General features: G+C 39.5%; 1 protein-coding gene across 5 annotated transcripts in view; it reads left to right on the top strand.

Moving 5' to 3' along the window:
* The window catches only part of OCA2 (OCA2 melanosomal transmembrane protein), a 677,082-nt gene that overhangs the window by 582,004 nt on the left and 78,877 nt on the right, over nucleotides 1-16,201 (top strand). For all 5 annotated transcript variants that reach the window (XM_073664530.1, XM_073664529.1, XM_073664531.1 and 2 more), the window contains one exon: nucleotides 1,656-1,749. In XM_073664530.1, the coding sequence (XP_073520631.1) occupies nucleotides 1,656-1,749 (94 nt within the window). The remainder of the gene's footprint in view (nucleotides 1-1,655; nucleotides 1,750-16,201) is intronic.

Genomic DNA, 16,201 nt, shown 5'->3' on the forward strand with positions numbered 1-16,201 from the left:
CAAAATACCCAAATGACTGGAAGTAAATGGATAAATCGCACAGTGCAAAAAAATATAATAAATAATAAAGGGTATTTAGTTAACATAATGTTGATCAAAATAATGTAAAAGCCATCCCGCCACGTCACGGCAACCCTTATGGGACAGTCTTAACAATAATAATAAAACCTTACCAGCTGTCAAGTGACATTCATATGGATAAGGGCAGGGAAACTGAACCCCTAGTAGAAGCATAGACCTGAGAGGCAGAATGAACCTTTCATGCGTTTACATTTTGCATGGACATCAATTTACATTTCAGTTCAGACTCCCAGGTTTTTTCTTTGTAGTTTAGTGTGCTTAAGTGCATATAAGGGTGTGGCTGCCCCTTTGTCTGAGCTGAAAGGTTCATTCTGCCTCTCAGGTCTATGCTTCTACTAGGGGTTCAGTCTCTCTGCCCTTATCCATATGTATGTCACTTGACAACTGGTAAGGTTTTAATATTAGAGTTAGGACTGTCCCATAATGGTTGCCGTGACATTGCGGGATGGCTTTTACATTATTTTGATCAAAATTATACTAACTAAATACCCTTTATTATTTATTATATTTTTTTGCACTGTGCGATTTATCCATTTACTTCCAGTCATTTGGGTATTTTGCTTGTCTATGATTTTATTCATGTCTGACATTTTGTTTTTTTTTGCTCTAATTGTGGCATTTTAATGAATCATGCGCCTTTTTGGTGTAAAAACTCACAGAAAAGGCAAGACAAAACAATGAAGAACATTTTCAATTTTGTGAAAACTTCATGCACTTTCAAAAATTTGGCACAAGAAAACTCAACGAATACACCATGACAAAAAAAGGAAAACTTAACAATAAATGCAAATGGTGAATTGGGCTCTTGATCCAGAGTCATAAACTTCAGCATATAACAATATACTGTACAGAAATGTAAATAATAATTCTGCTTAGATTTGTGACATGACCTCTCATCTTTCTTGCCACTCTTGGTTCCTCTATCCTACGGGTATTTCAACTTCAATACTGTATGTCTCCTGCTGTCCGTCTCTGCATCTCTTCTCCAGACATAAGCTTACTTCAACTTAAACCTATAGTATCCAAGATTAAAACTAGTATATACCATATTTTTCTGCAGGAAGGATCCCCATTTCACAAAATCCTCCTTTACTTTGATCTTCAACATCTGTTTTTTTAGCTTAGTATTTAACCAAGATACAAAATCAGAGCTGACGTTTTCCAGAAGATATGAAATTTGTTTTAATTGCATCCAAATAGCTAGATGAGTCAGGACACATGCCTGGGTTTGATTGCTGCCGTACCTGACAATATTTTGTGCATTATACTATATACCAATACATCATACTATGATATTACTAAATCTTCTAGTAATGCAAACAATAGTAAATGTGGAGAAGACTCAGAAGAGCAAAGATATTGGAGAAAAAACTAAGTAATTGGAGTATATACAAGCCTAAATTTTTTTTTTTTATAAATATTAATGTATTTATAGGTAATCCGAGTATGAAACTGTCCAGGATACATTCTTGTTAATTGTACTTTTTATCCATTGTTAATTCAAATAATTTTTTAACCCTTTTATATATTTGAAACCGTAATTCAAAACTGTACATTGTTTTTTTTGTTCATAGATTCCAGTGTTGATTAATTTAAGCCAGGATGCAGATGTTGATCTTCCGATTCAGCCACTTATTTTTGCCCTTGCCATTGGAGCTTGTTTTGGAGGTAAGATATAGAACATGCATTTTATTATTACTATAAGAAATACGTATTTTGGCTATATAATTCCTGTTTTCTTACTTATTGTTTCATTATCACGCAAGTTATGAACTGTAATAATTCTGCTGAGAATTAATTTCTCCATGGCTCAGATTATTTTCTTGTACAGTTTTCATAAAAATGTACGGTAGAATCATTGTTTGACTATTGTAAAACTAGCAAAACATAAAAGGGGTTATCCAATTTATAGAAATTCTATAAAAGAAAAAAGCAGCTGCCAATATTAAAAATGAGAATAATCACTACTCATTTAAACTCCCTTTCCCTTCACTGATCAGTTGCAAATTCTCCTGCAGAACTCCTAGCCAATGCTTACGTCTGGGTAGCATGTGACCATTGTAGCCAATCAGTGCCAGCATCGGTCAAGTGCTGTACTATTAGCAACATTGCTTTCATCATTGAATAGTGATGGCACTAATGTATAAGACCTGATATTTCTAGATGATGCTAAACAAAATGTAAGTATAGGCAATTCAATATACACTGACATTTCTGCCTATTTGACCTTCATCAAACATATAATTAAGCTTCTCTTGAATTTCTGCTCTAAAGCTGCCAAGAGGGTAAAGAGCGCTATGAAAAATTAGTGGCGGCTGATGCAGAACTATAGTTTTACATGTGATCACTGTGGCTAGAGATTGGCTACAGTGGGCATGTGTCACCCTCCTGCAAATAAAATTGTGAGTGATGCAGGAGGGTCAATGATTTATCGTTGAGGGAAGAGATTAATAGACTATTAATATTTTTGTTGTTTTACAATATTCGTTGCAGTTTTACTAAAAATTTCTGTAAGTTAGATAGCCCTCTCCAATCATCTCAACTTGAAGGAATTATTACAGATGGTATAAAAGAGGAGGAGGGGCCAAAGAGTGCCATTTTATGCTTGTACTCGTAGCAATAGTAGGTCATTCTACTTTTTAGTGATTAAAGCAGGCCTCATTTGATTGTGGTGTACTACTTCAATGCTGAGGAAGAGTAATTCTCAGTCTGTAAATCCTAATCTAAAGATTCAAGTGACCTGTAGGGAAATGCTGTATTTGCATATCTCTGTCTGACTGTGAATTGATTAATTTGCGATATACTGCAGTAACAGCACTTTAATAAAAGCCTTTTTTAATTTTTATTCTTCGCACTCTGTAAATGAGGGCAGTATTAAACCCCTTAGTGCTATTTTTGCTACTAAAAATCCAGAACCCAGGTTTGTGTGTCAGTGTGGTTCCTGCATTGTAAGACAAGCAAGCCATAGACATATATATAGATATATTTACACAATTAAATTTTAGAACTTTTTAAACATCACAGTGCGCATGTTATAAACAATATATATTTTTTCACACAGTTCATTATTGTAATAGTCTGATATTATACCAGTACCCATACCATCTGTACACCCCATAGTGATAATGCATCATGTTGCTAAATGTTCATTTATGATTGTGAACCTACATGTAACTACAAAAACAAGCAGAAATACAATAGTGATGCACACACCTAAAATAATCCAAAATTTTATTAATACAGTATACAATTGTAGCAGTGTTCAAAGAACACCGCAAAGCAGGATTCAAATACCTCACAGCAGATGAGGAGGCAGAAACAAAGCATCGGCTTTATTGCGCAAAAAGGAATTATATGCTGGAAGATCAGAATAACAGTTTTTACAATGATAATATTAATAACATGAATATAAGAAGAAATAGCTGAAGAGTGTCACACAAACTGTGCTCCAGCTATGGCAATGAAAGTTCAAAACAAACAGTTCAAATCAAGTTTCACAAACTACTCTCGGCTAATTCACTATCTGGCTTTCCACTAATTGGGCCACGCTGCTACAGCATCCTAACTAAAGAAAACTGAGCTATACCCTAACACAGTTCAACACCGGTGTTTCACACAATTCTGCAGAAAAGGAACAAATAGGCAGTTGATGCTTGTTTCTGTTGTAGCTGAGCTGGATGAGTTGCACTTGAGTTCTTTCTCCTGTATATTGGATCTCTTTCCCTCTGCAGGTCAAGCAAGTCTTGTTTCACTTTCAATGATGAGAGATGGCTGACACACTGTGTTATGTTACCTCAAGTCACCAATTTTCAGGGAAGCTGTTCTGGAGAATTGATGCAGCACTTTACTTTTGGAGACAGTCCTAACAACCAATCTTGCAATAGTCCGAACTTTATCTTTTCCCCAGAGAACATCAGTTCCTCTTATTGTCTATATTTTTCAGGACACAGGCAAACATCCTGTCAGTTACCTGAGACACACACGAGGTCTTCCTCACTTCCTGGTTCTTCCTTCAACAGCACACAAAAAAACAACAGGGGGAGAGGTGACTAGTCCAAGTGCAATAATCAGAGGGGAGCATGGGCTCTTAAAGCCACAGTGTCATTCTATGTCCAGTAAGGGCTGACCCCCTGCACAATCACCATAAAAGCCATAAAATATTAATACAAAAAGCTGACACACATTAAGGTGCAAGAATGGGCGATGTTAGACTATCAAATACCAATAGGCGACAAAGTGCACTCTTTACAAACAGGGTCAATGTCAAAGGATATCTCATCAATAATTATATTTGTTAATCACCATATTACATCTACCAAAACATAATGGCGATTTGGCTCAAACTGCAATATAATTAAACTGTTCGCCAATAGGGGTACATAATATATTAGCATATAATGTAAAATAATATATAATAGCATAACCCAATATGGCCTAACAGGTAATATCTCCCCCTAAAAAAATAAAAAACACCTAAGGATAGCCACAGAGGTAACTAGCAGCCCAAAAGGCAGTCAGATGAAGAGGGCTACAAGGTGAATATAATATAGAGGACAACCTAAAAAGCTAAGGTATCACAGTAGTAACAGCATAGCTGCCAAAATAAGAGCATAGAGAGAATGATGAAATATCACCTCTAAGAAAAGCCCACAAATCAGCACCCAGACACCAAAAAGTTAACATTTTTAGTTTTTGAATACCTGTTTTTATTATGCAATTGATCAACTGTACACCCCATGGTGATAGTGCATGATGTTGCTGAATGTTCATTTATGTCTGTGAACCTGCATGTAACTACTTAAAAATGTAGCATTTTAGGATTCTGTAACTTGCATTGTATTTTTGTCGAAAGGTTGGGAGATTATTTAAAATATAAAAAATAAAATCTATATAAAAAAACAACATCCCCAAAAAAGGTTGTCCTACGAACAAAGTACATTTAATTAATAGATCTCGGAATAATAAGTTCCACAATTGGATGTGTTTCAAAGGGAGGGAACAAGAGTATACAGACATTACAGTTTGGGATCTCAGCTGATTCTTTTTGTGAGGCAAAACATTTTGCTGCCTCTTTTTAAACAATCAGCTGGGATCCCCTGCTGTAATGTCTGTATACTCTCCATTGTGTCCTCCCCTACCCAGGAGGTGTGGTTCCATCAGACTGTGTTCTGTAACCGGTAAGACACAGCCATTACACAGTACATAGCAGGGGCACATTAATAAGATTATCTCAGCACAGGAACAATATTTTTAAGCGCATCTAATTGTGGAACTTAGTTAATTTTAATCAACATTTTAATCAATAGATCTTTCAATAATAATGTTTGTGGGAAAACCCCTTTAAGATTTGCAACTGTTTTATTGCTGGCTGTTGATGCTAATTAATTTTGGTGTACTTGTGTAGCAGCATAATTTAAAACAAAAAAAAATCTTATTCCACTTCAAAAAACAAACAAAATAAATATATTATAAACAGTTACATGTTTTAGCACATTAATATTCCAGCTTAGCTACGATACACAATGTAGAGTTGCAGCAATTTAGGCGGCAGTACTACCTCATGGTATTAGTTTTTACATGGTCCTTTATGGATTATTCTGTTTAAAGCCAAAATTTGCAAACAAATTATTACCAGAAATCGAGACATTTATCTATGCAGGTCTACTTTGCCACATTTGTTTAAATGGTCAAATTGGAGACCTATACATACCACACCAATATTAGAGGCCGGCTGTTGAGTTATCCTTTTGGTCCATCACATGAACTGTTCCGAACACATCTGGTTAATTTCACATTTTAACTAGGTTGGCATGTGTGGTAGCAAAATTTTGATCATAAATTAAACATTATACTAGTTTCAAAAATATTATATAAATGTTAAAACCAAAACTACGTGCAGGCAACGGATGTGGTAGCAAGATTTAAAGAAAAAAAAATCCATATCATGAAAACAAATGTGGGAGCCGCTAGCACCAGCAACGTTACTGTCAATAATATCAGCAAACGCAGGTCACACTTGGCCTCCATTGTCATCGGAAGTGGAGAGTGTGATAGAATATCTGTCCCAACACTTATCTCAATCACTGCAGGATGATGTAGCTTTTGACAATGACACCATCAGCTTGATTAAAGGGACTCTGTCCGCACAGAATGACTGTTCAAATGAAGTCCCGCAACTTGGTGCTTCATGGTGGTGCCAATTATTTAAATACACCTTCCAACCTGCTTGTTTTCCCTCTTTCTCTACCCCCCCCCCCCTTATTTGACAGCTTTGGCTTCATAGAGCCAGAGAAGGGTAGCGATGGATGGAAAACAGGCAGGTGGGAAGGTGTATTTAAATGATTGGCGCCACCATGAAGCACCGAGCATCTGTACTTGGTTTGAACAGTCATTCTGTGCTGACAGAGTCCCTTTAATATTCTGCTCTGTCCACCTGGACCCATGCCAGAACAGTCAATGTGTACACAGTAGAATATCCATTCTGTCAGTGACACCTGTCTATGTTCTATCCCATGGTCCCCTAAGCTATAGCAACCTGGGATATAAGAAACTAACTACACTAGAAAAACTTCTTCCAAGTTGATTTATTGTAAGAGATGAACAGTCAGCCTTTGTAGACACATTACATGGGGCTGGAGAAGGTAGAATTGTGATCTTGAACACCAAGCTGTGTTGATGGCTCTGCAAGCCGTGATGGTGGAAACACTGGCAGGTAGGAATCAGCCAAGGGGGTAAGGTAGGAGGGGGGGTTAGGAGTCATTTACCAAATAGACCCATAAAGGCAAATGTCAGCCGAATAAAGCATGATGATGACAGTCAAGGAAGTAAGGTGATCAGAGGAAGAGGGCCTTGGCAATACACAGCGCAGTTGACACATGGCTAAAATATCCTCTGGTGAATAATACGCTTTTTCTGCTTTGCAAAAAGAACGTGTTCTGCCAGGGCATCACTTGGTTTGTGATGTTGCAACTTGCCATCGTAAAGCAGTGACAAACTACATCATGCAGCAGGGAAACTGGAGGGATGCGTGTCACCTACTGATGCTTTTTAAAGAGATTATAACATTTGCCAGTAGGGACACATGTGAAATCAATGATTGCATTGCCCTCATGATTATGCTGGAAAAACACTTCACCAGAATGTAAAAGGGGATGGGGGAAGAATAAAAAATAACACCTGGTCTTTATCTGGTGTCTGTTGGGGACCATAAAGATCCATGTTACAGGCTGTAGGATTCGGAGGAGGAGAAGGAGTAGCGGTAGGTGGATCTAGAGAGTTTTAACATCAAGCAAAGGGATTACTATTGGATAGACACACTTTTAGACCCTCTGGCTAAGTGTTCATCTGTGAGTTTTTCCTCACCTGGAATTGGGATGAGGAAAAAATTGCATCATGCTGCCTATGGCCGTGTAAAACGGCCGAAAGTGACCAGTGCAATGCACTGCCAGTTCTCACGCTGTGAGCGATGACTTCAATAAGGTTATCACAGTGCATTGGCTGTGAACTGTGATAACCTAACTCATGTCACCGCTCCTCACAGCAGCCGGATGCACACGCTACTCTGTGCTCCTGCTGCCGTGGTGACCGGTAACGTTACTGATGTCACCGCTCATCAGTCTGCAGATGTACCAGAGTCGGAAATCGTCGTGGGGCATCAATATTATGAATGACGGCAGACCCTTAGGATTATTTTTTTATGGAATTAATTAGGTAAGAGAGGGTAATTGTTGGGGAGTGCTTTTTTCAATAAAAGGACTTTTTCTTGTGTGTGATTATTTTGACTATGGGGTTAGTAATGGGGGTATCTGATAGACCAGGGTTCCCCAACTCCAGTCCTCAAGGCCCACCAACAGGTCATGTTTTCAGGATTTCCTTAGTATTTCCCAGGTGATAATTGCATCACCTGCACAGGCAATAATTCCATCACCTGTGCAATACTAAGGAAATCCTGAAAACATGACCTGTTGGTGGGCCTTGAGGACTGGAGTTGGGGAACCCTGTGATAGACTCCCCTCCATTATTAACCCCTGGGCCTAATGTCAGCAGACATTAAAAAGCTGACATCAACTCCAAAACTATTTCCCTGTTTGCCAACACACCAGGGCAATTGGGAAGAGCTGAGGCTCTAATGGATGCACCATTTCTAGGGCATCTGAGGGCTGGTGTTATAAGTTTGGGAAGGGGACAATATCCATGGCCCTTACCAGCCTATTAACCCCTTTACAGCCTAGGACGTATTAGTATGCACCAGGCTGTAATCCCCGGCTCAGTGAGGGCTCTGGCGGTGAGCCCGCACTGAACCGGGCACATGTCAGCTGATTATTACAGCTGACATGTGCTCGCAACAGCCGCGGGTGGAATCGCGATCCACCCGCGGCTGTTAACATGTTAAATGCCTCTGTCAATCTCTGACAGCGGCATTTAACAGCGCCGCGCCAGAAGCGCGTCACTTACCTTGCCCATCGGTGACCCCATAGCGTGATCGCTGGTCACAGATGGGTGGTCATGACAATCCTGGGTCTGCAGCAGACTCCAGTGGTTGTCATGAGCTGATCGCTATGATCGCCACCTAGTGGTCGGCACTCATAGCACAGGAGCATTTCTGCTGCATACAGGGGAATCTACTCGTCCCCTGTGTTTAGCAGAGGCGATCAGACAAGTGCTGCTTCTAGTTTCCTAGAAAAAAAAAAAAAAAACACATACACATATTTGGTATCACCCCATTCAGAATCGCCCGATCTAGCAATATAAAAAAATAATTAATCTGATCGGTAAGCAGCATAACGAGAAAAAAATTCTAAACGCCAGAATTACGTTTTTTGGTCGCCGCAAAATTGCAATAAATGCAATAACGGGCGATCAAAGCATCGAATCTACCCCAAAATGGTATCAATAAAAACTTAATCTCAGCACGCAAAAAATAAGCCCTCACCCGGTCCCAGATCCCGAAAAATTGAGATGGCACCATTTTTTATTATTTTATTTATTTATTTTTTTTTTAGCAAACTTTGGAATTTTTTTTCACCATTTAAATAAAAAAGAACCTATACATGTTTGGTGTCTACGAACTCGTAATGACTGGGAGAATAATAATGGCAGGTCAATTTTAGCATTCAGTGAACGTGGTAAAAAAAAAAAAAAAAAAACATCTGTGGTATTGCACTTTTTTTGCAATTTCACTGCACTTGGAATTTTTTTACTGTTTTCACGTACACGATATGGTAAAACCAGTAATATCGTTCAAAAGTACAACTCGTCCCGCAAAAACTAAGCCCTGACACGGCCATATTGACCAAAAAATAAAAACGCTATGGCTCTGGGAACAAGGGGAGCAAAAAACGAAAATGCAAAAACGGAAAATCCCAGGGTTGCGAAAGGGTTAATATCAGACTGCAGACGTCGGCTTAGCATTTGCTGGTTATTAAAAATAAGGGGGATACCATTTTTTTATGGTCCCCCTTTTTAATAACCAGTAAAGGCTAAGCAGACAGCAGTGAGCTGATGTTAATAGTATGGGAAGATGCATGGATATTGGCCTTCTGATACTATTAAGACCAGCTCACAGCTGTCTTCTTTCCCTTAGCTGGTTATTAAAAATAAGGGGACCCCACACCATTTTTTTCATTTATCAGCTTAAAGCAAGTACAGAAAAGTACACATGCAAAGCACTGATTACATATATCACAGACAGCTATCTAGCTATCTATCAGTCATCTATATCTGAATACAAGGTTGTTTTATTAGTTTGAAAACTAGCTTGAATTGACAGAGAATCACTGTATGTAAAAGATAATGTTAAAAACTCATGTCATACGGATGGTAGGTGAGAAAAAAATGCACACTCGAATAGCACTAACATGACATATGGATGAAGGTGAAAAAAAAAAGCCTGTCACACTCCAACTTTTCAGGCTGAAAATCTCAGCGAGTTTATATACGCCGATGTGAGCGAACCTTAAAGCTGTCTTACCTGCAATGTGATGCTTTCGCTGAGTGGTTGGCTGCCGCCTGCATCACTGACCAGAAGACCCCCCTGAAATCTCTGCAGACACAATGATTCTCTGCCTTTGCCAGAATTGGGGCTACATCAAGTAGCCGAGGTAAAAGCTATGGTATATTTGGCATAATGGACCAGATATATTATCCACCATTGCAATAACTGGATGCCCTTCAGCAAACGGAGACTTGCCAACTGAACAGCCAGGCTCAATTGTACTTAGACAGTGTCCTTTCTCAGTCAGGAACCCTGAACCCTGATATCATGGACTTTTGGGTGAACAGATATGAACCAGTTGCTAGAACATGACAATACATAAATAGTAGAGCAGGTGTTCAGCATGGCTGGTGGCTTTGTCACACCCAAACGGACCATGTTATCCTCCACAAGTGTGGAAAACCTAACATTTATTAAAATGAATCAGGCATGGATCAGTGCTAACTTTCATTGACTTATAATTGATGCCAATAATTCAATTGGCCGTACCATCTGCCTGACTATCCATTGTCAGCTGACAGTGCTGATGGCCCACTGTCAACTGGACATCTACTCACTGTCCATCATTTCTTCTTTACTGTAGTGGGTCTGCTACTGCTGGCCCTAAACTGCTATACTTCTCCTTGCTTGCCCCATCCTAATTCTCTATTGTGAGGCTTCTTCCACTGCATAGCCATGGCAGCCACATCTCTCTTGGATTCCTGTGGTGTTTTACAGTACTAGACTGTACTTCTGCTGCTGTCTTTACACTGCTGCAGTCACTTTACCTGCTCCATTCTAATTCTGCCACAGCCACTGCAGAGCCAGGCCAGCCACACATTTCCTGGCTAACCATTGTGTTTTATAGTGGTAGACTGTACTGTTGCTGGCCCTGCATGGTCACACATCTCCGTGTCTACACAGTCCTAATTTTCTACCATGCAGCTTCCCGTTCCCCCTGCCATTAATTTTTCTTATTCAAAACTGTATACCTTTTCATCTTCATAAATAAAGATCATTTTTTGAAAGGTTTTCGCAAGCCAATCACTATATACATGTATATTAATTTGAAGAAAGTCAAATTTCTTTTGTTTGAAATTTAGCTTCACCAAATTCTTCATTCTGCTCATCTCTACCTTTTTTAAGACATTTTCTTTACTAGTTGTAACTGGTCACTGTCAGTGGAAGGCTGTCAGCACTTAAAAGGGCTTCCATGGAAAAGCCTTGCCCTAGTTACATCATCTAGCAGATTCCAGGGGAAACCTGGTCTTCACCTTCTAACCTCTATACAGGAATCTGGACTTCTGCAGAGTAGCTTGGGTTCAGACCACAGAGCGGCTGTTGGCCAATGAAGAGGGCTGGCAGAGGATGGTCAGAAAACTGTGTCAGTTGCAATAGGTCAGGTTAGTAAAAAAGTTATTAAGCAGTAGAATACTCAAAACAAGCTGTTGACAGTAATGAGTTATCACATGCGTAATCAAGGAAGCAAAGCATAAGCATTAGGACTGAACCAGGGTCAGGTTAAACCTATAACTGGCACTGGAAGCAGAGTGAGAGGTTTAAATAGTGGAAGGCTTTACCCAAGGCTTATAGCAGGGAGGTAATTAAACACAATATTAGGAATTAACCTACAAGCTCCCTACCAGAATGACACCATAAGTCTCAGATTGTTATTTGAAAGAAAAACGAGCACAAACAAACATTTTATACTAGTTTGCTTTTATAAAATCCTGTTCCTTAATTGTTAGTAAAGGAACAGAATTGTTAAAGTGGTAAAGTCACGCAGTATAAACTGGCTTAATTTGTATGTTATTTTTATTTTTTTGTTTTCTATATTCAATATTGTATTATATCTAGGAGGAAAGCTATATTTTTAAAAGGGCTTATGATCATAGCTGCATGTACAGTAGGTGCGTAGTACAGCTTACAAGCCTCATTTTGATTTATAAAGAAATTATTCTGTTATTTGAAAAGCATATACTGTATTGTGACATAGTTACTTTATTAAGAAGGGTGTCCAAAGACCTAATTTACTTGCATAATGCCAATTCCCCTAAATGATTTGCATACATTGTGGTTTAAATGAAAATACTTGACTTGATCTGTTGCATTGGAAAGTTAATTTTTATTTGATAATTATTTTTCATTAATGTAATTTGCATTACAATTACAAAGCAATTGCCTTGTATTAAATATTTTTTCTTTGTTTATAAGCATTCTCCTGTCCAAGTAAAAATTGCATCTTTTACTATTAAGAAAAATAATATTTAATTGTAGGTGCAGTAGTCAGCTCTTAACACAGCAGGAATTATCCTTGATTTTGCATTTGATACTTTAAAAAAATGTACTTTTCCAATATAATAACATTCAGAACACTGAATTGCTTAATGTTCATGAGCAGAGTATGCCTTCAGGCTACAGAAAACCTGGGTCACTGGTAATTTGACGTACTGCAGTTCCAAAAAAAAAGGGAGTAGAAATTCTGTATATTAATCTTTTTATCTGAAATGTCCTGAATAAGATTCAATCCAAGCCTCAAAAAATCTAGTATCTTTTATAACTTTGCAGCATTTACAAAATATACTTTTGTTTGAAATTTATTTAAAAATAAATGCTTCCTTTACATCTGCATACCAAAGTCTAGAACTAAAATACAAATCGGGTTTAAATCTGCAAATAAGATTTCCAATTATGGTAAATTTTATTAGCTTGAAACATCATGGTGATCTTTCTTTGTATTGTGTTTATAGGTTATTATATTTATCAGTGTGGTTTTTAGGGAACATGCTGCTTTTTCTTAAACTTACGTCAAATGTTATAAACTGGTTAATGTCATGGTCAGGAAGGGGTTCCCGCAAAATTATGTAAATTTACACCATGGTGGTAGTGTAGGCACAGGAGCTGTGAGGCATCATCGCTGATCGGAGCTCGGCTTAAGATATAGCCTAGACCTGTCTATCGCTGCCAGAAGCAGTGCCCGCACTGCCCTGGGCCATTTAAGCCCCTAAATGCTGCATTCGATGTCGATCACAAAATTTAGAAGGCGGAGGGGGCGACCTCTCCCTTCAGATCGGCACCCCCACAACGTCATCGCGAGGGCCCGATCATTGCCATGGCAACCCGAGGTCATCATAATGACCTCCGGGTCAACCAGTTACAGCAAGCCTGTTAGACCATGCTGAGAGCATGGTCTAAAAATAGATTCTGTCAGTGTCTGTCAGGTATAATGCATTGCAATGCATTATACCACTGATCAGGCTAATTAAAGTTAAAGTCCCATAAAAAAAATTACACATATTTGGTATCGCCGCGTCAGGAACGACCCAACCTGTAAAACTGTCACATTATTTAAGGCTATGTGCGCACGATCAGGATTTGAAGCAGAAGTTTCCTGTGCGTTTCCGCATCTGCTTGGCAGGAAAAACGCATGTGCAAATTCTGCACGTTTTTTACGCAGTTTTGGAAGCGTTTTTGTACATCAATAAATGCTTTTTGGAGCTAAGTTATTTGGTGGGACATTGCTTAAATCCTTAGATTACCTTCAGAACTGGGGTGAGTATATTGGTAAATTTAAATGATTAAGTAATGTGTCTGTGTGTTTATTTAACTCTTTACTTTACTTAGTTTTGGTCATGAAAAGGTCTGATTGACACCTTGTTTTAACCAAACAAAAGAGCCAGGTGTCAGCTAGTCCCATTCACCCAATCTTCATTAGCATTTCTATTCATGTAATTTATGCGGCTGCTGTGAGCTGCTATTTTTAGCCTAGGAAGGTGCCATTTGCAAACATGGTCCCTGGCTATAATTAACACCTCACAGCTGGTTTGTTAGCAGCTATGTCCCCCCCAATCAGCACTCACAGCGCTTTGGACACAGCATATTTTTGTTGCGTCCAAACTGCAGTGCTCTAATGCCCTACTTTTGATGTCGGTACATGTGAATCTACTGCATATAATGACACTTCAATCAGTCAAAATCTGCAGTGGAGACTGGCATGTCCACTACAGAAATTGACATACTGTAGGTGAGTTTGGGCACATGGCCATGATCATAAGCTGCTGTGGGTTTGAAGCTGCGTGTTTGAAGCTGCGTGTTTATTCAGTGTCAAACCCGTAGAGTCCAGATGTTACAACAAAGTGGATGGAATCTCTAGAAATCCCATGTCCACTATGCGTGCATCAGAGGCTGCGGATCACCCGTGGACACTGACATGCGGCGTGTCTTTCAGGACCGCAGCATGTCAAATTCTCTTGCGGCGTCACTAGTCACCGCAACTGAAATTTGACCACTAGAATGTATAGAATGCGGTAAATCCACATGGTTCAGTGAACACAAGCAGACGTTTTGAACGCAGCAAAAATATGCATCCAAAGTGCTGCTACATCGGGATCGTGGGCACAGAGCCTAAAATAAAAATAAAAAAATGGCGTGGGGTCCCGCGTCATTTTTATAACCAGCAGACGGAAAGCCAACTGCTGGGGGCTGATATTAGTAGCCTGGGAAGGGGAAATTACCCAACAATGTTCCCTGGCTATTAATATCAGTCCACAGCTGTTTGTTTAGCCTTTACTGGCTAGATTACAGGGCGACCCTAGAAAAAAATTGATGTGGGTCCCCCTATAAAATCTAACCAGCAAAGGCTAAACAGACAGCTGTGGGCTGATATTAATAGCCAGGGAAGGGGAAATGAATACTAGCCCCATCCGCAGCTATTAATATCACCCTTCAGTAGTCCGAGAAATGGCGCATCCATAAGATGCGCCAAATCTGACGCTTAACCTTCACTCTTCCCACTGCCCTGTATCTGTGGCTAGTGTGGTAATGGGGTTGGGGTTCACGTCAGTCTTGTATCGGTGACTGACGTGAAGCCCAAGTTAGTAATGGAGGGTGTCAATAAGACGCCTCAATTACTAACTGCGTAGTAAAATTGTAGCCTTTTTTTCAATAAAAGACATGGCCAGAATAAAGTATTTTAATGAAATAAACACACGGTTCTACAATTTTTTTTATTACCCTCTGTCCGCGAAGCCATCGATTTTCTGAACAAAAACATAAAATAACAACCATATCCCTCACCTGTCTGCTGTCAACTATTGTCCCATGGCAATCCAGGCCACTTCTACAGCAGTGACATCAGCAATCACTCATGTCACTGCTGAAGAAGACAGCAGTGTATACTGACAGGAGTGTAAAGTCACTCCTATCGGTATACATTGCTGTACAGGAGGTCACTGGGGTTTATCAGCTGATCAGCCCTGGGGAACTTACCACCATGGTAGCATTCTTGAGAATATTCCCACGGGGAAGTCACAGGAGCATCAGCTGATTGGTCACGTGACCGGTCAACTGATCACTGACATCACCCCAGGTCCTGGAAGCTCAGTACACTGCTGGGAGCGAGCGCACTCCCGCAGTGTACCACTGGCCGCGGGGAACATCGGATCACCACCGGGGGCCGCTGGACATGTGAGTTTATGGCTTTTTTTTATTATTATTTTTACTTTTTTTTTTCTTTTTTTTTGACTGCGGGCTGGGCAGAGCAGACTGCTGCTCCTCCCAGCAACGCCGCTCTCGCTGTTATCAGTGGGAGAGGCGGTCAGATGAGAGGGGTTGTAGTCCTCCTATCCTGACCTAGGTACCACCTGCAACGCATTTCTGGCGCGAATTTGCGCCCATTGGCTTTAATTGAAAAGCAGCAAATTCTCAAGTATAGATATTATACCTGCGGGTTTGCTGCTGTTCAATGTAAGTCAATGGGCGCAAATTTGCGGCGGAAACACAATGATCATGCTGCATTTTTTTCCGGAATGGTAATCTGGAGTAGAAATTTCCTTATCATGTGCACAGCACATCAGGGTTTCTATTGCTACAACTGACAGACCTATTAACAAGCATTTTCGCAGCGTTTCCACGGCGGCAAAAACGCATCAAAAACACTTTGTGTGCACTTAACCTAACCCCTTTTGTAAACTTTGTAAAATAAATTGTTTAAAAAACTATGATTTTTCATCATGCCGCTCAAAACAAGTGGACTAAAAAGCAATGAAAAAAACAAAGAAATAAAAATGGTGTGGCTGAAAACATCATCTTGTCCCACAAAAAATAAGAAACCATACAGCTCTTGCAGCGGAGAAATAAAAGTTACAG

The sequence above is a fragment of the Phyllobates terribilis genome, unplaced genomic scaffold (genome assembly GCF_046119375.1).
Source record: "Phyllobates terribilis strain yellow unplaced genomic scaffold, ASM4611937v1 Scaffold_2__4_contigs__length_985480577, whole genome shotgun sequence".
Lineage (NCBI taxonomy): Eukaryota > Metazoa > Chordata > Amphibia > Anura > Dendrobatidae > Phyllobates > Phyllobates terribilis.